The 27,785-nt window shown below is 39.0% G+C and overlaps 5 protein-coding genes across 8 annotated transcripts; 3 read left to right on the forward strand and 2 right to left on the reverse strand.

Annotated features, from left to right (window-relative positions):
* Positions 1–203: 203 nt before the first annotated feature.
* LOC140799898 (glucan endo-1,3-beta-glucosidase 6-like) lies at positions 204–4,871 on the forward strand. The gene is made up of 2 exons (XM_073154422.1): positions 204–1,167; positions 3,347–4,871. The coding sequence occupies exons 1-2, from the start codon at positions 836–838 to the stop codon at positions 4,461–4,463; spliced, it is 1,449 nt and encodes a 482-aa protein (XP_073010523.1). The 5' UTR covers positions 204–835; the 3' UTR covers positions 4,464–4,871.
* Positions 4,872–5,148: 277 nt separating this feature from the next.
* Positions 5,149–7,758, reverse strand: LOC140799899 (uncharacterized). The gene is made up of 2 exons (XM_073154423.1): positions 7,480–7,758; positions 5,149–6,087 (listed from the first exon to the last, which is right to left on the reverse strand). The coding sequence occupies exon 2, from the start codon at positions 6,081–6,083 to the stop codon at positions 5,451–5,453; it is 633 nt and encodes a 210-aa protein (XP_073010524.1). The 5' UTR covers positions 6,084–6,087; positions 7,480–7,758; the 3' UTR covers positions 5,149–5,450.
* Positions 7,759–10,850: 3,092 nt separating this feature from the next.
* LOC140799631 (9-cis-epoxycarotenoid dioxygenase NCED1, chloroplastic-like) lies at positions 10,851–13,212 on the forward strand. The gene has a single exon (XM_073154012.1). The coding sequence runs from the start codon at positions 11,246–11,248 to the stop codon at positions 13,064–13,066; it is 1,821 nt and encodes a 606-aa protein (XP_073010113.1). The 5' UTR covers positions 10,851–11,245; the 3' UTR covers positions 13,067–13,212.
* A 1,670-nt stretch (positions 13,213–14,882) lies between these two features.
* Positions 14,883–23,999, forward strand: LOC140799632 (uncharacterized). Of its 4 annotated transcripts, none has more exons than XM_073154013.1 (10): positions 14,883–15,807; positions 16,207–16,295; positions 16,709–16,822; positions 17,514–17,705; positions 20,675–21,168; positions 21,974–22,073; positions 22,150–22,209; positions 22,496–22,588; positions 22,675–22,794; positions 23,105–23,999. In XM_073154013.1, exons 2-10 carry the CDS (start codon positions 16,239–16,241, stop codon positions 23,414–23,416), a joined length of 1,542 nt encoding a protein of 513 aa, XP_073010114.1. In that variant the 5' UTR covers positions 14,883–15,807; positions 16,207–16,238; the 3' UTR covers positions 23,417–23,999. The 4 variants fall into 4 exon arrangements, with proteins under 4 accessions (XP_073010114.1, XP_073010118.1, XP_073010117.1 ...); XM_073154017.1 differs by having other exon boundaries at positions 22,699–22,794; XM_073154016.1 differs by having other exon boundaries at positions 20,678–21,168.
* A 171-nt stretch (positions 24,000–24,170) lies between these two features.
* On the reverse strand, positions 24,171–26,557 carry LOC140799633 (uncharacterized). Its single transcript, XM_073154018.1, has 4 exons — positions 26,055–26,557; positions 25,835–25,970; positions 24,557–24,601; positions 24,171–24,482 (listed from the first exon to the last, which is right to left on the reverse strand). Exons 1-4 carry the CDS (start codon positions 26,275–26,277, stop codon positions 24,425–24,427), a joined length of 462 nt encoding a protein of 153 aa, XP_073010119.1. The 5' UTR covers positions 26,278–26,557; the 3' UTR covers positions 24,171–24,424.
* Positions 26,558–27,785: the final 1,228 nt, after the last annotated feature.

Consider the following 27,785-nt stretch of genomic DNA (forward strand, 5'->3'; position numbering starts at 1 on the left):
AATTTTACTTTTTTTTAAAATTTAATTTAGATGAAAAAAATTAATAGTTTTATGTTAGTCTAAACTAATAAGGGATTGAAGTTTTAAGAGTAGTTTAATTACAGGCAAAACTGTATGGGAATTTCACATTATATATATATCTACTGGTACACTGTAGTCCTTTTTTTTTTTTCCTTCTTGGGGCCATCATCTGGTCCATGAGATGTACCAGTTACAAGCTTTCTTGGATTGGCTTGTGAGAAAAAGAATCTTTATAGTTTTTTAATTATCTTCTCTCCTTTTACCACCTTTTTGGCTCTCTTCTTCTGCCACTGTTTAGCCACCGCCTCAGCCCCATCTCCTCCATGGATTTCTTCTGCATCACCACCACATCAAGCTCACAGATGGGTTAGGAGTTTCTCTCCATCTCTCTTGTCATAAAGAGGCCTTTTTGACTGCTAGCTCTTTCTTTCTGTCTAAATCTAAAGTTCTATGCAACATCTTCTTGCTTTATTTTTATTTTCTTTTCAAAAAAATTCTCTATTCATTGTCTTCTAGTTTAAAGTACCTGTTTCCATTTATTGCTTTTAAAGAAACTTTGGCTGCTGTCTTGATGTCAGCTTGCTATTAATGTTTCTGTTGTGACCTTTGAAGTTGCTTTCAGAAGCCATTTAGGTCGGAGTTTGGTGGTGGTGGTGGTAGTCAAGAGTTTGAGAACTCTACCTTCTCATCTGGTTTTTATTTTTGTTTAAAATTTTTGTTCTGAGTATTCTGTTGTAGCTTATGAATTAGCCCTGGGACTTGGGATTTCTAGATTTGTTTGTGGATTTGGGGCTTGGGGTGTTATTTAGTTGGCATGGGGTGGTGGGTTTCTAAGACAGTGGGCTTGGTTTCTTGGCTATGCCTGGTGGTTTCTGTGAGTGGGATTGGAGCTAACTGGGGAACTCAGACAAGCCACCCTCTATCCCCTACCACTGTGGTTCAGATGCTCAAGGATAATGGATTCCAGAAGGTTAAGTTATTTGATGCTGAAGAGGGAACTCTGAGTGCTCTCAAGAAGAGTGGGCTCGAGGTCATGGTTGGTATTCCAAATGACATGCTGCTGACGCTCGCAACGAGTATGAAGGCGGCCGAGAATTGGGTATCCAAGAATGTCTCATCTTACACCAGTAATGGTGTTAATATCAGGTTCTCTAATCTCCTTGAAGCTATTAGTCACTGTAGTTTTACAGACCTACACTTTGATGCTGGATTTTGCTTGTAGCATTTGTATTTCTAATAAGCAGTAGCTATGTTCTGAAATCATATGATCATCTTTGAATCCAGATGTTCACTAGGTAATTTGTGTCTAATGATAGAACTGACACTAGTTGTCTAGTTCCCTAATGTATTCTTAGATCTTAAATTCAACATGGAGTATCTTGGAATGAGGAAGCTTCCAGCTGTTTTTTGACATTTATTTTGCTAAGGAGCTACTTTCATTTGAGGTTTTTTTGTGCATATTTCTGATCTGTTATTAAAAATCCTTGTGTAACTGTTAACAGACTAAACACAAATATAACGTTCTTTGCTCTGCTGGACTGAATTTTTATTTCTAGAAATTTGGTGACAAATCTATTTGTATCTTCTCATTGTAGAGATATGCTCCATAATTGATCCCTTAATATCAGGTACAGAGTTCTGTTCATGATGATGATGATCTGATAGTCAACATTTGGATTAAAAAGCATATTCTCAAGCTACTTACTACATTCCAAAGTTACAATCAGTGAACCTGTTCCTAGATTTATTCCGGATAAATGGATCATTTTAGTTGTTCGCATTTTATACCACTAGGACTGCTAACTTCTGAGTAGAGGGAGAGTTGGCCTTCAGAAACACATCTCTACCTACTTATGCACAATAATAAGATTAAGGCTAATATGTAACTGTCATTTTTAAAGGTGCTCAAATAAAGTTCTTTCTAGATATATTGTAAACTTGATCTCATGTCTACTAAGACTTGGTGCTGATTCTTACATATGCTCCTCAATTCTTCTTATTTTTCCATGGACCTTCATAGATTTAGTCACAACATTTTGAAATATTCTACTACTTTTTCTGTTCTCTTAACTACCATCTTCCACTAATTTGGTCTCGATTTGCTCCTTATCCTAAATGTAACATGAGAACATCTTGTTTCAATCTAAGAAGAACCACATTTAACCATTGTTTTATGATCTCACTGATCTTTTCTTTTGCATGCCAAGTCATCAATAAATTTTTTTTCCCTTCTTTTGTTTTCCTCTCTTTCCTTCCAATTAATATCCTCTTTGTAAATTATCTCTCTATGGTCATGAGACCATCACCTAGACTCTTCTCTAATTTTCTCACCGATAGAAGAAATCCCATCTTTCATGCTCTAACATTCCCTTGATAAACATGGTCATCCTAATATGACGGGAATGTTCAACCTTGTGCTTGACATCCAAGCTATTATAATTTGTGCCACACCTTATTTCATGACTTGATTTCCATGCATGTCTTAAATTTTTTTTTTTTTCAGAATGCATTTCAATCATGATAAGAATAGAAATACAAATATATGAACTAATCCCACATTTTGATTCTTTAATGCCCCCTTGCTCTATAACTACAATCATCCTACAGTGACGAGAGGTGGTCAATGTTGTTTCACATTGATGCTTTTATAAATTTTTTGCCACAACATATCGCATAATATGAAAACTTTGGTGCTTTTTGTGAATGCTTTTGAATCATTATATGTCAGGAATATGAATATCTGCACTAATCAACACGGTCTCTTACTTTTGATATTTACCCAATTAATTCACTCCATATGGACTTAGATATTTATATATTTGGACCACTGAATACCATTTCAAGTTGAGGTGGATGTGATTAACGTGAGTATTCTTCACTACATTCTTAACAAAACCATGAAGATACTATTTGATGTAACATGTTCATGTCAGTCAGAGTTGCAACAATTAGGTCAAATAGGGCATTGCTAGATTGGTCAACCTGTATGTATGTTGCATGGTGGAAATTATTAATTTCCAACTAATTTTTCTTATCTTTTGCAATTTCATTTCTGTTAGTGTGTCATATACACATATGTTGTATTACAAGTACACTTCTGATGCATGCATTTATCTTTATTGTCAGATAAAGAAGCATTATTGAAGTAAATTACTATGTTAGGCTATTTCTAAATTCTAACCACTAGGATACAGTTGCATGTCACTAAGAAAGAAATTTTCTCCTATAGATCCTGATAGCTCATATTAGCAGTTAAGAGTTCTGCTTCCTATTTGCACAGATGTCAATGCATCGCCTCTCAAGATTGTTATGTTTTTGTCACTAGGTATGTTGCAGTTGGAAATGAACCTTTCTTGCAGACATACAATGGAAGTTTTCTGCAGACTACCTTTCCAGCCCTCCAGAACATCCAAGGTGCCCTCATAAAAGCTGGTCTGAGTAGCCAGGTCAAAGTCACCGTCCCCCTTAATGCTGACGTCTACCAATCACCTAGTGGTCGACCTTCTGATGGGGACTTCCGCTCTGATATCCATGATCTCATGCTTGCGATCGTTAAATTCCTAAGCGATAATGGTGCTCCCTTCACTGTCAACATCTACCCTTTCATAAGTCTCTATAGTGACGCCAACTTCCCTGTTGAGTATGCCTTCTTTGAGGGAGCTGCATCTCCTGTTATCGATGGTACAGCATCATACACCAACATGTTTGATGCAAACCATGACACACTCATATGGGCCCTGAAGAAAAATGGTTTTGGAAATCTTCCTGTCATTGTTGGAGAAATAGGTTGGCCGACAGATGGGGACATGAATGCAAATCTTCAGTATGCTCAACGCTTCAATCAGGGTTTCATGACCCACATTTCAACAGGACAAGGGACACCACAGAGACCCGGACCAATTGATGCGTACTTATTTAGTTTGATTGATGAGGATGAGAAGAGCATACAGCCAGGAAATTTTGAGCGACATTGGGGTATCTTCACTTATGACGGCTTGCCAAAATATCAAATGAATCTTGGGATGGCGAACTCGAGAGGTTTGGTTCGGGCCAGGAATGTGAAGTATCTGGAGAAGAAGTGGTGCGTCTTGAAGCCTTCGGCCAACCTTGCTGACTCAAGGATTGCGCCTAGTGCGAGCTATGCTTGTGCAAATGCAGACTGCACAAGCCTCGGATATAAGACCTCATGTGGCGATCTGGATGGACGAGGGAATATCTCATATGCATTCAATAGCTTCTATCAGAAGAATGATCAAGATGACGTGGCTTGTGGATTTTCAAATCTAGCAACTATCACAAACAAGGACCCATCAAGTGGGACTTGTAGGTTTGATATCATGATTGAGTTTGATTCTGGAGTCTCATGGAAATTGCGGCGATTCAGAAATCATGAAGCCACATTTCTGCTGCTTGTGTTTGTCCAATTACTCACATTGCTGTAAAATCTTAATTTCTTTTCAGCTTTCTCTTCATAGATGATCATGGCTACAGGGATACAAGCAGGACATTTCTGATTTTGCCGTATTAAATCTGTGAAATGCAATATGCACAAGTTTGACAGTATCCAATTTTGACCAGAAAACTGGCTTTCTGTTTAAGGGCAAAGTACTTTGATGCTGTGACTCAGACAATGTGACACGGGTGTTGCCAAAGAAGCAATTTGCTGAAATTCCTGGTGTTGTAGAAACGAAGCGGAGAAGCTTATGATCAGTGAAATTTCTGTAAGAACGATTGGAGGATTGAATCTGTTTTGCTTAAAAATGATTGGATTGAATCTGTTTTGCTTAAATAGTTTTCATAGAGGTTGTATTGTTGTTGAAATTCTTGCCTAGTACTGAATTTTAGACTCATTTTATTGGCGTGTGCTTGTTATATCCCAGAATTATGGACTACAATATCTTGATCCACAATCCATAAAAGACTGCTGGCTATTCTCAATTGATCAAAACATATTTCTTATCCACAACTTGCTTGTAGAAAATGATCTAAAGGATCATTCGTTGTTTCTGGACCTACTGGAACATAAAAGCCTGCCGGCTATTCTCAATTGATCAAAACATATTTCTTATCCACAACTTGCTTGTAGAAAATGATCTAAAGGATCATTCGTTGTTTCTGGACCTACTGGAACATAAAAGCCTGCCGGCTATTCTCAATTGATCAAAACATATTTCTTATCCACAACTTGCTTGTAGAAAATGATCTAAAGGATCATTCATTGTATCCGGGACCAACTGGAACATGGGAATTAAAAGTCACGCTCTTGAGAAAGAAAGAAAAGAAAAACATAACAAGTGACTGACTACAAGTCCCTCTGCTGGTGGACACTAAACCAATGCGAAGTGCAGCATATTATGTTAAGAACTCATACTACTAGATGTACATTCATGGTTAATACTAACTTTATGTTATTTTTGAACTTAATCTACTCAATCATCAAGTTTTTGCAGCGACAGATCACTCATATTGATAGCGAGCTCATCAATTTTTTCTTCGCTTGGAGACATGCTGGTGTCATCTTTTTTTCCGGCGAGAAGTTTCTTCAGTTGTTTGATAAGTTCATCATCATCATCTGAAAATGGCGTCTCCAAATCCCACTCCTTGAAGATACTTTCACGTGACTCAGTGTCCTGCTGAAAGCCCGAGGAAATCTCTACTGTTGCAACCCCATCTCTTGGCACGTCTATGGGTATTTGGTGCTCTTCAGCAAGTGCTGATGTTTGTTCAGGTTCTCGACTAGGTTGAACAGATTCGTCGTCTCTCATTCCTTCTTCTAGAGTTCCATTGGCATTGAGAGTCTCGTAGGTTGAGGATTGAGTACCAAGTGCTTCAAGCAGTGCCTCATTGAGTGCAGTCCAGGATTCATCTGTCAATTCATAATCTAGCCTCAAGCAGGAGTCCACCCAGGCCACCTCCTCTGGTGAAAGCTCAGATTCCTTCTCACTTGATCCAGTGGTTAGAGAAAGTACAGTTGAGAATGCATCAGAGAGCTCAACCACCTTCTCATCAGATACACTTGGATCAGAAAGAAAGGATGATATGTCTTCATCTTCTGCTGCCATGGTCCTATATTGAAAAATACAGCTATTAACAGGAAAAAATCAATATGTCTGCAAGTACAAGACTGCAGCTGGTAAGTGAAAAAGATAAATATGTCAAATCTACACTTACAAAACATACAAAGATTAACAGAAAATAAATTGAATCAAACATACACCATGTAAGAGACTGATAAGGTGGTTGACAGTCTGCTATTGCAACAGTATTGTTCGCATGTAAGTAGATCAAAAGCATAAAAGAACTTTCTACGGAAAAAGAAAATTGCCAACATTAAGATAATATAGTTAAAATCAATAAGAAAATCAGCTACTCCTCAATAGATAGAGTTGATTGTTAACCAGCTTTATAAAAGATTGGTCTATTGGAGTTCAAAATAAGATCTAGAAGTACTCCATTAATCATGACTAGGCCTCCTACAGTCCTACCAAAAGACATTATTTATCATTCTTAGATATCTATTCCACATAATACCCCTGAAAGCTTAGAAAATAGAATAGCCTAATCCTCAACAGAACCATTAATCATGACTAGGCCTCCTACAGTCCTACCAAAAGACGTTATTTATCATTCTTAGATATCTATTCCACATAATGCCCCTGAAGGCTTAGAAAATAGAATAGCCTAATCCTCAACAGAAAGTTAATCCCCAAATAGGTTTCATGGCATTATGAAACATTTTTTACCTGTAGGCAGTGGGATAAAGGTTCAGCTAAAACCTAATGAAGAACAAATGGCATAAGGAGCATCATCTCTTTTATATTTCCTCACAATGTAGGCAGTATCATTCAGACAACACATGAGACATTGTCTTACATCCAAAACACTAGACATTGTCAATGTATAAAGTAAAACACACTCAAACATCCAGACATGCTATTTTTTTAGAGTTGACACATGAGTTCTCAAAACATCCTGTCTACCCCCTTGGCTCCTCTGGGTACAACAAGATGCCTATGCTCCTTGACACTCTTTGGTTTTTTTTACAATCCTCTTTCTTCTTCATCTTGTGTTTTCATGCACTCCTTTTCCTTTAGAAGATTCTCCACTCTAAGATAAACAGTGATAGTCAAGTTAAATTATCAATAAGCTTGACTTCAACACCAGGCTTCAAGTCATCTGAAGCACAAAGACCATGATCAATGATCCTAAACTCTTTTACATCATTGGGAGAAGTAGCAGACCCTTTCACTATCTCTACAAGCCTCTTTACATAGAGAGAAACCTTAGAAACATACAAAAGTACATTAAACTCAAGCAAGATTTCATAGACCAAACTAACAAATTGTCAAACAATGGATATGCAATGAAGAAGATGATCAAATCTCACAGTTTTGGAATCACCAAAGTCCCTGAGAGCGCTAAGGGGGAAGGGGGAAGGGGAGAAAGGGCTGGCCTCACCGTGGAAGTAGAAGTGTGAGATGAGCTTCTGGAGACAATCGAAGGCGGAGTCGACAATCTTGTGGGAGGCGGAAGATAGAGGCGGAGATGAGAGGACAGAGGATGGACTCCGACTCTGCCAACAAGAGGTCGGCGCGGCTGCCGTCACGGAAGGGGCCGAGGAGGGAGGAGGAAGGAGAAGAAAGAGCAAAGGTAGGGCAAGGAATTTGAGGAGGAGAAATGGGATTTGAAGAGGAGAAAGGGGCGATATTTTGATCTCTCAAATGAGAGGAGGTGAAAGTGAGCTAGGATTACAAAAAATACGACTAATATATATGGCTGGTTATCTGGTTGGCAGGTTAAACAGAACCCAACATGACCTGTTTTTTTTTTTTCAAAAAAAAAAAAAAAAAAAAAAAAAAAAAAAAAAAAAAAAAAATAGTGGAAGAGCTACGAACCCAGATCCTCCACCACCATCGGAGCATTCAGATCTTCTGTCTCCTCGCTTGTCTAAAATTAACCCTGTTTCACCTCTTGTTAAGACCACCGTTGGCAATGGCGCTTCATCTCTCCCTTATCTTAGGTGCAATTGTTTTGCTCTGATTGATCCATGACGTGGTTGGTGGGTACGTCCCATTTTTGTAGGTCGCTCTTATTATGTGTCAAAGGAGCCTTTTCTGGATTTGTTACCATCTCCTTTGAATGCTTACAAGAAAGTTGGGCTGAATGGAGGTTCAGTTTAATTAGAAAATTCCTTGGGCGTCCGCCGCCATTGACCTATCTATCTTGCTAAAGAAACCAAAAGACGGTGGAACCTGAGTGAAGAACTCCAAGTTATTGATATGGTTGTCAGTTTCTTCACCTTCAAATTTTCAGTGGAAGAAGATATGCTCTATGTGCTTACCGAGGAACCATGATCATTCCGTGGTAGCGTCCTTAATCTCATCCCTTGGCATCCAAATTTCTAGGCCTTGTTGGAAGAGATCAAGACTGTTTCGGTGTGGGTCCAATTCATTGGTCTCCTCTTCAACTCCGCTTAATATTTTGATGAATGTGGCCTCCGATAATCACATCTATCGATTAGAGGTTAATTTGGCGGTTGTAAGAGATGACATCTCGAAGTTCGAGGCTAAGAAGACATTAGCCTCCCTCCGGGAGGCTGTTATGGCATTTCTAAATTGTAGATGTGTGGCTCTGCTATAATAAATCAACTTTAAATGGCAAAACAAGGCTCAAGTTCAATGGATTAGGGATGGGGATGAAAATTCTCATTTCTTTCACCTGCAAATACTCGAGATATTAATAACGCTTTTGTGAATTTCTACCGTACTTTGTAGAATCCTATTTCAACAAGTTCTAGTTGTACTGCTTAGCCACATATGCCTTCTCTAGATCCTGCTTGTGTTATGATCCGGGTTAAGATGGGTCAGTCTAGAGGATGGGTCATAGGCCAAGTTGGTCTAATCAAAGGGTATTGGGCTGGGCTTAATATAATTATCCACTCTATTTTCTTATTTATTTATTATATTTGCTTTAATTTAGTCTAACATTGGGTAATGGGCTAAGCCCACTTGTATCTCTCTCCTATAAATAGGAGGGCTTGTATTCACTTCTAAACATCATAAATGAATTATTATGAAACTTCTAGTTTGAGCCTATTTCTCCCCCTTCCATCAGTCTAGGACTTGACTCATAATAGTTATGTCCTTTTCTTTTCTATTCGACTAGCCATTTTCTCTTAACCTTGTGAGCTAACTCCCTATCTCGTTCACCTCCTCCACGTCCTAAGGTTTTTCCCCACGCCCATATCCCAAGATTGGACGGTTGGATACGCTATACAGGCGCCCCAAATGTTGTGTGGTTTATGTCGGTAGGGAAAACCCTGGTCCGAATGGATTTCAGGTAAAATTTTTTTGTTCTTATTGGGACTTTATGGGGTCTGACTTAGTTTCCGCTCTCGTTTATTTCTGGCTAACGAACTTACTTCATAGGTGTTGGGTTAGACTTTTCTTACCTTTATCCCAAGCAACCAAACCCCTTTTTGGTCACTAAATTTTGTCCTATTTTCCTTTGTAACGTTGCTTACCATATTCTTGCCTGCCTCTTAGCTAACCATATTAAACCTTTTCTCCCTCAAATAATTTCCTCTGAGCAATCCGCTTTCACAGGGAGTCAACATATTCATGATAACATATTATTGGCTCAAGAGATCGCACATTATGTTCTCTCACAATCAAAATGATAAGTTCATCATGATTAAAGTGGATCTTAAGAAGGCATATAATCATATCAATTAGGAAGCTATTAGTGAGATAGTTTTTGGGAGAAAAGAGGTATTTGTCAAGATAACCGATTTTCCCATCTCTTTATTCTTTTTGCCCAATCATTAAAGCTAAGATCCAATCCTATGAAAATCTTCTCAGTCTCTTTTGAGGTTTTTGAGCAGATCACAAATCTATGTGTTAACTTGGCCAAATTAGAAATACTTTTTTCTTCGGATCTTTCTCCTTCCCTTATTAATTGGTTTGGGGTTCCAAAGCACAACGGCGATGAGAGAATGGAGCATAGTTTTGTTAGGAGAAAGTGATGAAAAACTCAAGAGAAGAAGATTGTTCTCTTAACACAAGATGAAGTAGATAAAAACTTTAAAATTTTCTTATTATCCTTGCACGAGATAAGACCATATATATATACAGTGGTTTACATGACTCTTAGTTATCATATATAATTCTTTGATTTCTATCATCTAGATAATCCAAAGATTACTATCATTTAAAGGCATAGAAAACACTAAGAGTCACTTCAAAATCAAAGTATTTTTCTTAAATTCTATACTAGTCAATTAATCTAATTGATTAGTTAAATAAGCTAGCTTAATATTCTAACAAAGCTTTATTGGCCTTGGAAAGATTTTTCCTTGTGAGAGCCATTGTCGTCTATTCACCCATTTAGTAGTATAGATATAAATACCCAACAGGTGGGATTGGAAGAACCCACAGAAATTTTCAACCCTTCCAATCAATAGTCTTTATCATCTGGAAGTTTTCTTTCTACTCCTCCTAAAGATCAAAAGCTTCTTACATCTTGCACGCCTAGAGACACTCACTCTCCACTGTCTGGGACCTATCCCAAATCCTATAATAATTAATAATCACATTCTTCTCTCTTCAACTCATAAGGCTAAAGGCTGTGGACTTTCTTCAACTGGGAACCCAAAACTGGAGAAGGCATTATTCTGGGTTTTAGTTGAGTATTAAAAAAAAAACTTTTATTGCTAATGTTTTAATTGAGAGTTTATTGGATAAATATCACCCATCTCCCACTAGGCACAATATGACAATAAATAATACATAAAACGCTGGCTTGTACCGTGCAAGCAATCGTCTGTCTTTTCTACTACTATATATATAAACGAAATAGAAACGTGGTTGTAGAATATATTATGATCATGCAAATTAATTAATGAAGAAGATATTATGGCAGTGGCCAGATGATCGATAGTTATATATATATCTATAAATATCGTAGATTCTTGTAGCTCATGGTGGATGCTAAGTGTGGCTAGAGGAGCATACAAATTCCTGTTCAAGGAACCAGAAATGCCTTAATCAGCAAGAGAGAAAAACAGATAATGTTAGGGGGCCCCATGCAGCGTGACAATTATTATATTAGTTCATAATATATATTTTTCTTTTTTGATACTATATAGTGGCCTATTGGCCCCTCTAAGATCCACCACCAATACCATTCGGTTGATTTCTTCTTCTCTGTTTCTCTTTCTTGGGAGATGGACGCTCTCTCTTCCTCCTTTCTTGCCACCTCCACCCGACTCGTCGGATCACCGGCATACACTCCTCCTCCCCGGCCTCTTCTTTCCATCTCCGCTGTCAAAACTGACGAAATCGTCCGAGCACCAAAACCCCAACCCAAATCTAAAACTAATAACGCCGCTGGCACCGCACCGTCGAAGACGAGGTTTGATGAGAAGCGGCCGGTTCCTCCACCGCGTCCTCAGCGTCGGGTGGCGGGGGCGGAGGTGGCCTCCCTCCCGGCGGCTTTCTGCAACGCCCTGGACGAGCTCATTAACACTTTCATTGACCCGCCCGGGCTCCGACCCTCCGTCGACCCTCGCCACGTCCTCTTGGACAACTTCTCCCCCGTCGGCGAGCTAACCCCGACGCCCTGCCCCGTCGTCCGCGGCACCATACCCAGCTGCCTCGTCGGCGGGGCCTACATCCGCAACGGGCCCAATCCACAGTACCTTCCCCGCGGGCCCCACCACCTCTTCGACGGCGACGGCATGCTCCACGCCATCCTCCTCAATTCCACCACCGGCCAACAAGCAGCCACCCTCTGCTCCCGCTTCGTCGGCACCTACAAGTACCTCCTCGAGAGGGACGTCGGCGCACCCGTCCTCCCCAGCGTCTTCTCCGCCTTCCACGGCGCAGCCGGCATGGCCCGTGGGGCCGTCGTGGCTGCGAGGGTTCTCACGGGGCAGATGAACCCAGCGGAGGGGGTAGGAGTGGCCAACACCAGCCTCGTCTTCTTCGGTGGCCGCTTCTATGCGCTCGGCGAATCCGATCTCCCGTACGCCGTGCGGCTGGACCCCACCACGGGCGACATCGCCACGACGGGGCGGTGCGACTTCAACGGGCGTCTCTTCATGGCCATGACCGCCCACCCCAAGAAGGATCCGTCCACAGGTGAGGTCTTCGCCTTCCGCTACGGGCCCATGCCACCTTTCCTCACCTACTTCCGCTTCGACTCGGCCGGGAACAGGTCCGGCCCGGAAGTGCCCATCTTCTCCGTGCGTGAGCCATCGTTCATGCACGACTTCGCCATAACCGAGCGTTACGCCGTGTTCGGGGACATCCAGATAGTGATGAAGCCCATCGACATGGTGGTCGGAGGCGGAGCCCCCGTGGGCTCCTCTCACGGCAAGGTTCCACGCATCGGAGTGCTTCCCCGCTACGCCACCGACGAGTCGGAGATGCGATGGTTCGAGGTGCCCGGGTTCAACATGATGCACTCCCTCAACGCCTGGGAAGAGGACGACGATCACCTGGTTTTGGTGGCGCCCAACGTGCTGTCCATCGAGCACGCGCTCGATAAGCTCGAGCTCGTCCACAGCTGCGTGGAGATGGTCCGGATCAACCTTCTCACCGGGACGGTGTCACGCACCCCTCTGTCGGCGGGCAACCTCGACTTCGGTGTCATTCACCCGGGCTACCTGGGACGCCGCAACCGGTACGCTTACCTCGGGGTGGGGAATCCCATGCCGAAGATCTCCGGGGTCGTCAAGCTCGACTTCTCCAAAGCCGGGAAGGGGGACTGCGTGGTGGCCCGCCGAGACTTCGGGCCCAACTGCTTCGGCGGGGAGCCCTTCTTCGTACCGGAATCAGATGGTGATGAACGAGATGAGGACGAGGGTTACGTGGTGTCCTACGTGCACGACGAGGTCAGCGGCGAATCGAGGTTCGTGGTGATGGACGCGCGGTCGCCGGATCTCGAAATCGTAGCTGAGGTGCTGCTGCCGCAGAGGGTCCCCTACGGCTTCCACGGCCTTTTCGTCACCGAGGCCGAGCTCCGGTCCCAACGGCCGCTCTAGAGCTGACGGTAACACATAACCATCGTTCACATATATTGTATAGTGAAAAGGTAAAGGAAAATAGATACGCACAATAATTATACGTAGACTTAATGGAAACTATGCTCAACTTTATGAAATGTTAAAGTGTGGTTATATCTCCAAAAGATTCCATGCCATCAAATTTAAAGTCCATTTCCATCGCAAAAGAAGACGGGACGTCACCGGTGCCTAACGCATGAATGTTAGTTGTTTGAAAGTGCTATTTTAATCGATCTACCATCTCATAATTAATTCACTAAACTAGGGTTAGTGTCGTACGAGTAAGTGTTTACCGATACCACCGATATAAAAACTAGCTAATAAAATTATAAATTTTAGAGGAGCACCAAAGTATTTATCAATTTTATATAAGGAGATATTTCTTATATAATGAGTGATCCTTAAAACCTGAAACTGGGTCGAGTTTATCTTCAACAGCAGGTGGGCCTGAGGGCTACCGAAATAATGACATCGCTTAGGTCGCATTTAATATTTGGGAAAATACTGCACAATTATCCAAAGTGTCACAGGGAGGCCGAAGCAAAATATACTCATTTGCAAGTCTCTTCCAAGAATATGTTTAATAATGTTTAGAAAATATTATTACTGGAACTGAGCATCAAGATGTTGATATTGCCTTGAGAGAATTCAGGACCTCACATTAATTTTTTCCTCCGTTTTGGTATTATGATGCAAAAGTAGAAGCCTCAAAGATAAATTGATGGCAACGGCGGGGGGCCAGGTGAGTGCGTGATTCCTATAGGCTATAGCTCAGTTTGTGGCCGGCAGGGAATGCGATTCCTGTTCAGGGGAACAGAAACGCCAGAATCCACAAACGAAAAACAGTGTGTGTGTGTGTGCGGGGGGCAACGTGACAGTGATTGACGTACCAATCACATTTATAAACCGTCCGCATTTTAGTTTTTCCTTAAGGTAGAATTTTTTTTTTCTTCTTTCAAATTTGACCTTGAAACTATCTTAATAAAATTATAATTTATACCTTACATTTTTTTTTACTATTTATAAATTAAATTATATAATTTAACGAATACGTGTAAAAAATTAACACCTGCCGTTAGATTAGTTAGTTAAATTTAACTATATCTCTAAGTTAAATTAACTATATTAATAAAATTATAAAAATACCCTTAACGGAATATTCTTCCGGTGTTAACTCAAATCATCGAGCTTGGTTTGTAAATAGTAAAATATAGAGTATAAAGAATAAGTACGTTATAAAACTATGTGTTATATACAAATTTTTTTAAATATTAATACATTACTAACTAATTTTATAATTTTCTATTTTCTCCTCCTCTCATTCTCGTTCTCGTGTAACTATTTCTCACCTATCTTTCTCATATAACTACTTTATTGAAGTTCACTTTTCTCTGTGCCTCTTACTCTTGATTCATAATTTTTTTTCTAATTTCTAATTTCTCTCCAACTGGGTTTTAGAGATTTTGAGCATATTTGTGGATTCCATGGGTAGAGGCATGGACTCCTAGGTGTCAGATGGAGGTGGTGGGCCGACAGTGGTGACAGGGTGGTGCTAATAGAGATGGTGGTGGTGGAATATTAGGAAAGACAAAAATAGATAGGGTGTCAGTCGAGGGAAAGGAAGAAGGTGGAGGATTGGGTTCACCCTAGGGGACTAGGTTGGAGAGAATGAGAGAGGAGGAGAGGAAGAAAGCTAGGTCAAAAGTAGATCAATTCATTATATTCATGCCTAAATTAGTTGTACTCCCATATATCTAAAGAAGGCTAACTGATTTAACCCAACCAACTAATTAAATAAGGCCTAACCAATTAATTAAAGAAAAGTCATACAAAGCTGAAAGAGAAATTGACTCAACTAAATAGAAATTGAGTAAGCTAATAAAACCGACTCATCTAGGCGAGTCTGATTACCTAACCTGACTCACATTAGTCCACCATGTTTTTTTTTTCACTTGGTCTCCAAAGTGAGAACAATGGAAGTAGTTTTTGGGTGGAGCCGCCGGTGGACAGTTCCATCTTCTCACATGGTGGGGCTGGCCTTCTCTAGTCCTCGACCATCCTTGTTGGTCTAGTTTGGCTTCGACATCGTCCTCATCTCTGCACGCTTCTCCTCCATCAAGAGAGTATTTCTTAATATCTTGTTTCAAGTTATTAGATTGAGGGCTAGAGATCTTGAGTAGATTTGTGGACAAACTCCTAGGTATTAAATGGTGGTGGTGAAATATTATGAAATGTGAAAATGGAAAGAGTATCGGCTGAGGGAAGAGAAGAAGGGGGAGGAGTGTGCCATCCTTAACGGACATGGATTAGAGGCAGCGGAAGTATAAGTGGCTGCTATCATGGGTTGAGAGAATGAAAGAGAAGGAGAGGAACAGAGCTGTGGCAAGAGGAGGAGGTCTCAATTGCTTCCTTTTATGCCTAGATGACAGCGGTAGACAGGTGTTGGGCCGTCTGAAGGAGTGGGCTGGGCCTCAACCTCAAAAGTTTTTCTTTGTTTGAACTTTTGAATTCTACCCGATTCCCGGGTTTTGACGGCATCCTGTACCCCCCGACAATCCCACCCACGTTGCTCTTATTATCTGCCCTATTCTTTTCTCCCAAAAGGCTCTCCTTCTTTCCTTTCCTTTCCTTTCCTTTGTCCCTGTTTGAAATTTGAAATTTTGTCCCTTCGCTTCCTAGCTCGACGGTCAATCTCGCTCCAAGAAAGCCGTCACTTTGAGGTACGTCTATCTCTTCTTCATCATCGTGTTGCTTTTCTCTCTTCTAAAGAGGCAAGAGCACTAGCTAGTATGTACTTTGTGTCCAGAGGTGTGAGAATAAGCTGATCTTAATGGACATTTTGAGATCTCGTTGGCCATTCGAGAGTTTAGAAAAGAAAGGTTACAAAAAGGAGCAGCCGTCTCATTTCACCTCCCATAATGCCTTTTCTACCTCTTCATGTCGTTTTGAGTGCTAAAAAGCTTATACATTGGCGGGTCCCATCCTTGTTTCTGATCTCTTCTTCTCCCCCATGCGAATTTCGGAGAGCAGAAACCTTGTACTGTCACACTTCCGTCTATTTATCTGCATCTGAGCAAGTTGTAAGTCTTTTATTTTTTGATTATTTTCCGTTAATTTAGGTGGATGATCCTACCGTAAAGCTAAAGGACCAATGCCACGTAACAGGAAATTGTACAACAATTCTTGCAGATTCCAGCTTGAACAAGATGTAAGTTACACTCTCCATCGGAGAGTTGTTTTCTCTTGAAACTCTGATTTTGCCACTCGTTTGGTGCTTATTATGTCAAGTATTTCGCAAGTTTCTCATAGAAAAATTAATGTCTTAATGATGAAGTTCCCTTTGGATTTACTTGTTTAATTGTAGAAGAAACTATTTGCGGAACTTGATACTTACCTTTCTGACTTGTTTGCTTATTGGAGGTGATATCCTGTCATGGAGTTAACGAAGACAATTGTTATTTGATTGTGACAAATCAAGAATCAAGTCTTTTAAGATATGTCACATTGTTCAAACTGTGATTCTAGTGACGTGTTTATTTGAGGAAGAATGCAATTATGTTCTACCTATCTTACCTTCTGATGCATGTCTACTAGTGCATAACAAGATTAATTATGCATCAGGTTGAAAATCTTCAGCAATTGCTTCAAGAGGAGAGAAGCTTACACGCTGCCCTTGAATATGCTCTGCAACATGCAGCTGGGACATTATCTAACCTGTCACATCTTCCAAATGATGTATGAGTACCTCTGGTTCTTTCCTGATTTTTACTCCCAAAGATTTCTAGTAGGCAATTGTCAGTGAAGACATTATTGTGACACTTTATGTTTAATAGTACTTCCTTTACATGCCCATTATCTGAGCAAGTGGCCTTTTGTTATAAGCAACTAGGACATTAGAAGAATGCCTTAATGATGTCCTGATGTCCTCTAAACGTTGATGAAGAATAAATGTGTACATACGACCTGGAGATTGCATAAGATATGTTTGAAACGAGCATGGGAGATGGAAATTTCTTCTTCTGATTAAGGATATAATCTACTAGCGTACTGTTCAACTAATTGATCTTGATGCCCTTTGGGCTGTACTCATCTGCATATCTCATTTGTTTTCACAAAATCTGTGGCAATATTCTTTCGCATTTTACTTCTTTAGGTCTACTTGATGTGACACCATATGCAGCTATGCCTGTGAGAACTGTCAGTTTGTCATACTATATGATCAATTAAAAGGGACATTTTAGATAAAGTTGAGAACAATCAAACGTTATTGTCTGTTTTAAGCAACCAATTGATGATGGTATTAGGATGTCGTTGTACTCGCAATTTTATTTTATTTTTATTCTGAAGCTAATTTTTCCCTTCATTTGGTTTTCTAAATCTATTCAGTAATATTGACAATATTTTCTTCTCTTTTTTCCTTCTCTAGGCTCAGGAACTTCTCTCTAACATTTCCAAATTGGAGACGTCAATCCTAGGTCTCGAAGAAGAGATAATTTCTCTGCATTTTCAGCTTATTCAAGAAAGAAATGAGAGGAGAATTGCTGAGTACCGATTGAAACAATTACCCTCACAACCAAAGTTTGTTTGCTCTCATCAATTTGAAGACGTGAAAGCACATGTATGCAATACTAGTTCTTTAAATCCTTTTGAGGTTTCATTTTTCATAGCAAAATGATGAACCATCTTCGTAGGTAAACTTAGACCACCATGTAGTCATTACATGGATTGAGGTTTCAGTCGATATGGATCAGCCAAAATGGATTGACTAATACATATTGTGTTTTTGGTTGGTACATCTCGATTCTGAAATCAATACTTAGAACCTTGGTTATTACCTATTGCTTCATATGTCTTTGTCAAATATAATGAAGGATGAATTTGCCGTATTAGTTATTTATATATGAGTTCTCTTTCTCAAGAGAGACATGAATCTACTACAACCTTATACGCTATCAATAGCTACATATAACATATAATAGGTGAACTTTCATCTATGTTGAGTATCCAAAGACATTTGTTCCCATTTTAGATTATAGAGAAAATTACAAATAACATTCTATACTCTGACAATATTACAAATAAAACCTTTCCTTTCAATTATTTACAAATAGTGCCCCAGTTCTTTAAAAAATGCAAAGACACTTTTATTAATTTAACTTAACAAGCACCGGATATGATGGAATAAAGTGCAATATTTCTTCCAATTTAAAATTACAAAAGATAATTTTATATTTTCTAATTTTAGTTAATCTGCAAGTCATGTTAGATTATATCTATCTATCAAAGAATAGGGTGACGTGATATTTTTTAGGCAAATGGGAGGCTATATTTATAAATAATAAAATGAGAAATATTTTATTTGTAATATAGTCAAAATGTGGGATGTTAATTTTAATTTTTTCTAGATTATATTTTGTACGTACCTACTGGAAAGCTTTAGCTTTTTTTAGAAGGTACATATCAATAATATTGTTTTTACTCAATTACTATTCTAATATGTTCAAGCCGACATTGCATTATTATTATTTGGAACATGATACATGTAGGGTTGTAATTGTGACGAGCTTGATTGAGCCTAGCTCTGATCAAGCTTGAATTGAAAATTATTTTGAGCCTAGATTTGTTATCAAGCTTGAATTGAAATTATTTCAATTTGAGTTAATTTTGAGCTCGAGCCGAGTTCGAGCCCAAACAAGCTGATCAGTAAGAAATTTCAAAGCCAATTTTGAGCCTGATCAGCTTGAGTTAGGCTTCAATCAAGCTTAAAATAATACCTAATTCAACTATAAAATTATAAAATGATAGAAAAATCCATGTATTTAGAAAAGATGTGTAGGATCAAAATTCAGAACTAATTTTTACAAGATCAAAATACATACAATCTACTTGAGTAAATAATAGAATATAACAAAAGTATAGTATAATATAGAAAATATTACTCATATTATTATTATTACTATTAGAATAATTATTTTAAGCCTTATTGAGCTTGCTTGATTGAGCCAGCTCACAGTCAAGCTTAGCTCATTTTCTATATGAGCTTGAGCTGGCTTGATTATTTTGACAGCCCTAGATGCATGCATCTATTCTGGAAAAAACCATCATTGGATGGAAGAGGAAAAACATTTCAATTCTTAGACAACTATATTATTATTTGTTACATTGTTGACTGTGAGAGAAAATACTATTCTGTATATTATAAATTTCTACGTGTTGTTGAATTACTTGAGAGATATTTATTGGTATGTGTATGTTCAAGTTTTTTGAAGCCAATAATGTGCTTTTGCATTCGATTAGATATGCGATAATACATAAAGGACTAATTGTTTGTTAAGAAGTCTAAATATGACAAGTCAAAGAAATTTTAGATTTTAAAGAGGAAAAAATAAGAATTGATTTTTCTTTAAAAAGTTTCATTACATCTCTTTGAACCATATGCTGAGAAAATATTTTAAAACTCAGATTAAATCCCCTATTTAACATATTTTGAAAATTAAATATCATCAGCTAAAGAAAATGTAATGGTTTTGTAACAAGTCACTGAACAACATGATTGGGGGAAGTTTTACTGCTATCCTACATGGTCGGCAGCGGATCTCCTCATAGTGCATATACCAATGTGGGTTTAGACACTTCTAATAGAAAGTGGGTTTATAAATGCCTGAAATTGGAAAATTTCTATGTATGGATTAGAAATGACATTACTACTACGTGGATAAATAATACATATGTCATTACCAATTTGAAACCATATAATTTAAGATACTTGCATTACATTATCATCAACATGCATTAAATGGATAATTGATTGGTATTAAAACCAGCCTATTCAGATATTGTCTTGATGAGACAAAATTAACAAGGATCTCACAACATCCTAAGGATCAGTGAACGTGCAACTTCCTGATCATTATGAATCCTTTTTAACCTTTGCGTTTGTTAAAATATAAAAGATAATAACCAATGTTCTAACAACTTAAGCTAGTTGGTGAGTTATGGCTTGGGTTGATCTTGAAGCCTTACACGTTTAGAAGACCCCTCTACTTCTGAGGCTCATCATATTAGTTTTGTTTAGACTTTTTTGGGAGCTACAAATGTTTCCATAAAGTTTTGCAAGTCTGTTCTCCTGTTATGCTCCCATTTATTTAGCAGGATTGAATTCATATTTGAAACAGGAGTCACATAAAAAGTAAGGATACCATATTGCATTGAAACTGTCTCTAAAACCTTTGGTCGTTTAAATATGTGGATGAGATCTTTTAGACACACTTAGACATCACCTTGAGGAGCATTTGTGTACTGGTCAATGTCAGCATTGAAGATACAGTTCTTGGCTTTTATTTTTCTTAAAGGTCATCCTAGTTCATAAAAATGTACCCTTTTCATGCATCAATATGTGTTTGTTTGAAGATATTGTTGTTAGAATTGCAAACTTAAAATATCTGATTTTCCTGTTCATGTTTAACACATTATATTCCTTGAGATGTTTCATAATGGTACACAGTTATACACATGAATGAATATATTCTTGCTTTAAGACAACGAATATGCCTTGCATTTGTGACCTATACTAAGTGATACTTGCAGCAGGAGAGAGTGGATGACATGCTTGTCCATGAGGAGGAAAGCTCTCTTGAATCCTTTCCGCGTGAAGTAGATAGCAAGTTAATAAAGCAGATCCCAATCAAAGGCCTGTGTAACCACCCTAATCGGCTATCTGAGGAGATAGTGTGGTGTATGAAGAACATTTTCATTTCTTTAGCAGATTCTTCAGTAGCATCCCGCAAATCTTCCTCATTGGAGAGCCCCCAGTTTTCTCCTGTTCCCTCTGGCCGTTACTCAATTTCATCCTATTGGTCTTCGTCTGAACAACTGAAAACACCCTTATGTGTTCAGAGCCCTAAAGTTACACGATGCAGTGATGAATTGCTAGTGTCAGAAACTGCTTTTGATCCTTACGGAACTCAAGAAAAACTAAGTTGGTCTGACATTGGAAACTATAATTTAGCAACTGAGGTCTCATGGATGTCAGTCGGCAAAGAACAACTTGAGTATGCTGCTGGAGCACTTAGGAAATTCAGGTAGACTTCCAGTTGGTTTTTTCTTCTTCTGTGACAAGATTACCACGTACACCTGATGTGCTTTTCTCGTCTTATCCTAATTGTGATGACTGCTTGATTTGAGTTTGACACATGTTCTTGCACTATATGGATATGAAGGAGGAAAAAGGACATAAAATAGCTGACCTGAAATAGTTGGGACTGAAGGATTTGTTGTTGTTAGTGTTGGCATCCTGAAAATAGTACTGTGATGGAACTATTCTACTTGAAAATATTTAATGCAGATTTACCTGCCATAGTTGCTACAGATGAACATTTTGCCAGTGTTGCTTTAGTCAGTTATACCTAGATATATTCAACCTAATAGTATTTGAATGTCTCTGTTATCAAAGAGCAAGTATACTTATCTACTATGAAAATTGGCCTATGAAGACCTGTTAGTTAATGCCTCAGTTTCTAAGCTGACCATTTTGTAAATCTTGCCTTCTTCCTTTAGTCAATTATACATACACATGTGTTCTACATTACAGTACTTGGGTGCCTCAATTATCAAGGAGCAAGCATTTCATGCATTGCTCTTGGCTTTTCCATCAATCTACATGATTGAGATAAATCTAGAGATGACTTTCTTAGATAGTTCTTGTGAAGCTCCCAAAATCTTTTATTAAAGTAAAGTGGCTTCTGTTTTTAGTACATTTGCTTTCTGAAAAACAATCTTCTCATAAATATATGGCTTGTTAAACTTTAACTTCTATTTCTTTGATATGCTTCACTCTATCAATTTGAGGTAAGTTATCCATACTAATGCCCACTAATTCAAGTGCAGATGGCTAATCGAGCAGCTTGCAGAAGTAAATCCTTTTCAACTTGATAGTGACGAAATTCTGGCATTTTGGATCAACATATATAATGCTCTAATGATGCATGTACGCTTCTTAACTGAAATGCAGCTGTCTTTCCTATTGCAAAGAACTATTTCAGTGGTGCTTTATCCTGTTGCAGGCTTATCTTGCTTATGGAGTCCCAAGAAGTGACATGAAACTCTTATCATTGATGCAAAAGGTGTGTTCTAAGCCAATGCTTATATTTCCCATATTTTTCTTTTTATCTACTTGTGTAGCGTTTTACAGGTAATGAGGTGCTTGTTTTGCACTTGCCAAACAGTTAATTGCAAAAAAGAGATAATTAAATTGTACATTATTGCGCATGTGGAATGATATTTTCTTCATGCTGGCTTACTCTTTGGAGCAATCTGCCTACTCCATGTGTTCATTAATCTTTTCCAATTTTTCTCGTACTGCACTATCTATATGTCCAACATACATTGCCCTATTCCATTTCCTAATAGGCAGCATACAGAGTTGGAGGGCAGTCATTCAGTGCTGCTTGCATTGAGTATGCAATTTTGAAGATGAAACCGCCAAGCCATAGACCACAAATGGTATGAAGATTTCACTTGGTGTACGATAGTCATGTCTTTATGTTGTTCTTCTCATAGTTATTACTATCTTTTTTTCCTAATGTCAGGCTTTGTTTCTTGCCCTTCACAAGCTGAAAGTATCCGAGGAGCAAAAAAGGGTCTGTGTCAGAATACATGAGCCGCTTGTTGCATTTGCTTTGAGTTGTGGGATGTATTCTTCCCCTGCGGTAATATGAACACTCAGTATAGCTCAATTATCCTATATGTCGTAAATTCGTTAAACACATGGCCACATTTTCTGGTTTTAAGTAGATTACTTATTATCATGGACTCTTTTCTAGTCAGGTGAGCCTCAAACCAGAACTTCCAGGGGAACAAATATTATTCTTGAAGTTCTCAAAATACATGTCCTTCATATGATTTAGTACCATTGGGTCATTCTAGTCCAGTAGGAAAATAATTGAGCACACTTGGACCAGTAGCTGCAGTAGTTAACATCCAATGGATAAAACAGTAAGACGATTTATTTGCTTGCAGGTAAAGATTTACACTGCCAGCAATGTGAGGGAAGAGCTCCAAGAAGCTCAGCGTGACTTCATTCGAGCCTCAGTGGGAGTAAGCAGCAAAGGAAAGCTTCTTGTCCCGAAAATGCTCCATTGTTTTGCCCGAGAGTTTGTTGATGATACCAGCTTATCAACATGGATATCTCACTTTCTTCTACCGCAGCAAGCAGTCTTTGTTGAACAATGCATATCCCAGAGGCGGCAGAGCTTCCTCAGCTCCCGCAGCTACAGCATCATTCCATTTGATTCTCGCTTTCGCTATCTCTTCTTGCCAGAGAAACTATGATGGTCTTTTTCCTTCAAAGTTCCAACAAAGGTTTGCTAGATAACAGAAGGAGCCAGCCGGCAAGCAAGTGTACACCTTTTCAAATGTTTATTCAACAATCGAGGTGCCATAATAGTTTAATTGAATTGGTGGTGCAGGATGAAGAAATTCACAGTATATCTCCAGCCTTAAGGAACTCTAGAGTCTGGACACTATGAACATTATAGAAAGTAGAAACACTAGCATTTCAGCTCTGTTGGTGTTCAGCTAGTTATGCCGTGTTGCTTTGATTCATGAACCTTGTGGTCTTCTCCGTTGTTCAATAAAGGAGGTCAATATCTCCTTGAGAAGAATATGGCTTTGCTCTACCCAGCCAATACTTCGTACCAATAATGGTAGTGATCTTTCTCTCTGTATAGTAAATGGATCAGCAGAGTGTCATGCTTTTGGATGTTTGTTCGAGTTTTATTTCAGAGGTATTCATCTTCTTGATGATCTCTCGTTTATTCTAGTTGACGAATTGTAACACTATGTAACAGGATAATTGCTCTTAGCTATTTACTTAAAGCTGGGAAGATTCTATTGAGCTTCCTGTATGAGTGTATGGAGATTTGACCCAGTTACTGCTTTGCTTGAGAACCAACCAAAATGCTTCAGCTATATCATGACAAAGTTTCATGCTTCCTCATATGTGTGAACAAACTATATTGTTTTATTGAATACTAGAAGGAATGCAAATCTGCAATATGTTATAGTACCCCACCACATACCTGCATTTGAACGTCCAAAAAGTCTTTCCTTTTCAAATGGAAGGCCGTATGTTCAAGCTTATACAAGGAGTATACAAAGTGTGACAAGGCATCGTAATGAAATAAAATGCCAAATCAGTGGGAAAAAGAATCTAATGCTTCCACTGATGCATGGAGAATCTACCCAATGCATTTGAAAACATCAATCCATGTAAGAAATCAGTTACTGCATTTCTTTTCTAGTACAATGCTGGTAGCTCTTGCAATTAAGTCCTCTGTTTCAAGGACCATCATCTCCATCCTTAATTAGGTTACAGATGTCTGAGCATTCCACCAAGCTAATGACCAAAAAAAAAATTAGCAGTCTTAACTGGAAATCTCAAGAACAATAAACACATTGTAATGCACATACCAATATTGGCGACTGCGAAATCCTTGCTTAAATACCACAAGAGGCCTGCATATTTAGGACGTAAAGATTATTTTTAAAAAAGCTCGACCATATATTCTTCTTGTTTAAGATGACGATGGTCTTGAGAGGGAAATGATAGTGTTGAACCTTTCCAACATCTTATCCACTTATTTCTTCAGGTAACCCGACAATTTATCGTTCTGCCATCCCTCTGGTTCTGTCCTAACGACTACTAGGCATTAAACAGACCAACCACACCGAATTCCTTCATCTTGGACTTGAGGTAAATATTTCATGCATATTATTAGAAGATACCAACATATTAAATATATCATATTGAAATAAAGAAGGAATCAAAATGAAGCTTCCTGTCATGTAGCCAACATACATAGGAGGTCGTCACAAACAATACACCTCACATTACTTTATTGTTTCCCATCATTTGCTTATTTGGCTATTTCTTATAATTAGTTTCCTAAATTAATGTTCTAGATGAAGATATTCCTCGTGTGAAGGTGAACTATCTTAACATCAAACAGTTTTGGCACACAATCCAATATGACAACTATGGCCAACTTGGCATGATTATAGTATGCTTGACAACAATGAAAAAATAGCTTCTATAATCATCCTTCTCATCTTATCTACATCTTTTGCTGAGTAATCAAATTCTCACATTGAAGCAGGAGGAGAAAGATTGGAGAAGAAAGATTGCTTGCATACTCATTCTATCTATAGGTTGCAAAGTATGGAGATTAAGCTAGACACTTTGAGTTGCTCACTAGTCATTCAAAGCCATTTTATTCGCCTAAATATGCTCCGGCAACTACTTGTACTAAAATGATGTGCTTGAGAGTTGAGACAAGTTAGGATATTACAAAGTTATGATTATATTATTAGCTAAACTAACCATTCTTGCCCAAAGGCAATTCATTTTCTTAATTTACTTTAGACTACTAATGCCTATTTGGTTCAATTGTTCCTCAACTGTTCAAACATAGTCTCTTTACATAAGTAAAGGAGTGCAATTCGTCGTAATTCTTTTACTAACTTTGACTGATCTTCCGATGCATCTTTCTATCTAAAATTTGAATAAATCTAGAGCCTAGAGGCGATTACAAAAGGTTAAATTTTTTGTTATTTAATTTTGTCATTAATTGTTTCATTTGCATAGAATTAGAGACATCCAAACCCTCAGGCGGCTTCCCTACCTTCACTTGAGTAGGTGAAAAAAGAATGAGGTAATCGAGAAATTTAAGGGGATGCAGAAAGAAGTACCTCCGGACATTGAAAGGCCCTTCACCTGGTGAGCCGGCGCCGCCTCGTATGCAGGTTCCGACGCACTTGCCGGTGCAGGCCTCCGCCTTCCTCGACCTCGGCCGCTGTATCCTCGCTTGCTTGCCGCTATCATCTCCTGCGCAGAGTTAATATTTTTTTCGGAGCTTTAGTTATAACTCGTCGCCTAGTCGAGAGGTTTCCATGGTGGCGGAACTCCCACCGGAAAGCGTCGGAGGCACGTTGGAGAATGTATCCGGCGACTGAGGAGCCGGCGACGAGAAGATGACCGCGGCTGCGAGCAGAGCCGGTGCGGGGTTAATACAAGAGCAGAAGCAGCTCAGCCTCCTCGTCGTGCCAGTGCCGGTGCCGGTGCCGCCCGCTAAGAGGGAGGAAGGCAGCTTGTTAATGGTAATGTTGCCCACCGACAGCAACGACGCTGCCATCTCTTCTTCTTCTTCTTCTTCTTCTCCTCTAAATCTCCTTGCTATTTATTCTTTTGCTCCGCTGCTTGTTCCTTGTCAAGAGAGTGAGTGGGAGGGGAGGTGGTCACGAGGCGTTCTCCACCACTCGCAGAGCTCAGCAAATCTCTAACGATTTCTACTCACCCACAGAGTAGCTGGACGCACACCTCGGCCCGCGCCAAAGCTTACCATGTAATATAGACCAGGTTCATGTTCGACTGGGCTTTCATGGTGATGCCTTCGGACCAAAGTCTGGCCCACAAACAACTGAGGATGGAAAGAGGTGTTAGGAGAAGGTGATGGTAAACTTAAGAGAAGAAGATTGTTCTCTTAACACAAGATGAAGTAGATAAAAAACTTTTAAACTTTTTTCATATCCTTGCACAAGATAAGACCACATATATATAGTGGTTTACATGACTCTTAAATATACTATATGACTCTTAGTAATCATATATAACTCTTTGATTTCCATCATCTAGAGAATCCAAAGATTACTATCATTTAAAGATATACAAGCACTAAGAGTCATCTCAAAACCAAAGCATTTTTTTTGAATTCTATACTAGCCAATTAATCTAATTGACTAGTCAAATGGGCTAGCTTAATATTCTAACATTTTCCTCTTATGCTAGACCATTTCCACACCGAGTTTCTTCTTCAATTTGGTGAAGGTATCCATCTTGAGAGCTTTGGTGAATATGTCTGCTAATTGATCTTGAGTCTTGCAATACTTGACCTCGATCTCACCATCTTTGACCAAATCTCGAATGAAATGATACCTAACTCGAATATGCTTGCTTCTACTATGGAAGACCGGGTTCTTTGTGAGTGCAATTGCTGATTTGTTATCACAAAATAAATTTGTGCCTTTTCCTTGTGGATGCTTGAGTTCTTCCAAAATCCACCTCAGCCATAATGCTTGACAACTTGCTAACGACAAAGCAATATACTCGCTTCCAAAAGAGAAAGAGCGACAACATCTTGCTTCTTTGAAGACCATGAGATTGCACCGGAGCCGACATTGAAAACATAGCCGGAAGTACTCTTGCTATCGTCGGTGCTTCCACCCCAATCACTATCACAATAACCAACTAAACATGAATTGTTAGTACTTTTATAAGTAATACCTTCATCCAAGGTACCACTAATATATCTCAAAATTCTTTTCCCAGCATTCTAATGACATCTTCTTGGTGTTTCCATGAATCTGCTTAAAAGACTAACAGAGTACAAAATATCTAGTATTGTACCTGTTAAGTACATGAGACTACCAACAAGACTTCTATAAAGAGTAACATCTACAGATTTATCATCACCTTGCTTGCTTAATTTTAAGCCAACCTCCATTGGTGTGCTTATAGGTGAAGCGTCTTCCATTTGGAATCTCTTCAAGAGATCCGCTGCATACTTCTTTTGTGAGATGGAAATTTTGTCTCCACTTTGTTTAACTTCAATGCCAAGAAAGAAATGTAGAAGTCCCATGTCTG

The sequence above is a fragment of the Typha latifolia genome, chromosome 13, assembly GCF_019914945.1.
Source record: "Typha latifolia isolate L0001 chromosome 13, TyphaL0001v2, whole genome shotgun sequence".
Lineage (NCBI taxonomy): Eukaryota > Viridiplantae > Streptophyta > Magnoliopsida > Poales > Typhaceae > Typha > Typha latifolia.

What these genes read in the sequence shown, in the direction of transcription:
- LOC140799899 (XM_073154423.1), bottom strand. Translation starts at nt 6,083, where the DNA reads ATGGCAGCAGAAGATGAAGACATATCATCCTTTCTTTCTGATCCAAGT.
- LOC140799633 (XM_073154018.1), bottom strand. Translation starts at nt 26,277, where the DNA reads ATGGCAGCGTCGTTGCTGTCGGTGGGCAACATTACCATTAACAAGCTG. An exon ending in CGTGCCTCCGACGCTTTCCG is followed by an intron (nt 25,971 to 26,054) that starts GTGGGAGTTCCG and finishes AACTCTGCGCAG; the next exon opens with GAGATGATAGCGGCAAGCAA. An exon ending in TTTCGCAGTCGCCAATATTG is followed by an intron (nt 24,483 to 24,556) that starts GTATGTGCATTA and finishes TTTGGTCATTAG; the next exon opens with CTTGGTGGAATGCTCAGACA.
- LOC140799898 (XM_073154422.1), top strand. Translation starts at nt 836, where the DNA reads ATGGGGTGGTGGGTTTCTAAGACAGTGGGCTTGGTTTCTTGGCTATGC. An exon ending in AGTAATGGTGTTAATATCAG is followed by an intron (nt 1,168 to 3,346) that starts GTTCTCTAATCT and finishes TTTTGTCACTAG; the next exon opens with GTATGTTGCAGTTGGAAATG.
- LOC140799631 (XM_073154012.1), top strand. Translation starts at nt 11,246, where the DNA reads ATGGACGCTCTCTCTTCCTCCTTTCTTGCCACCTCCACCCGACTCGTC.
- LOC140799632 (XM_073154013.1), top strand. Translation starts at nt 16,239, where the DNA reads ATGCCACGTAACAGGAAATTGTACAACAATTCTTGCAGATTCCAGCTT. An exon ending in TGTCACATCTTCCAAATGAT is followed by an intron (nt 16,823 to 17,513) that starts GTATGAGTACCT and finishes TTCCTTCTCTAG; the next exon opens with GCTCAGGAACTTCTCTCTAA. An exon ending in CAAGCCATAGACCACAAATG is followed by an intron (nt 22,589 to 22,674) that starts GTATGAAGATTT and finishes TCCTAATGTCAG; the next exon opens with GCTTTGTTTCTTGCCCTTCA.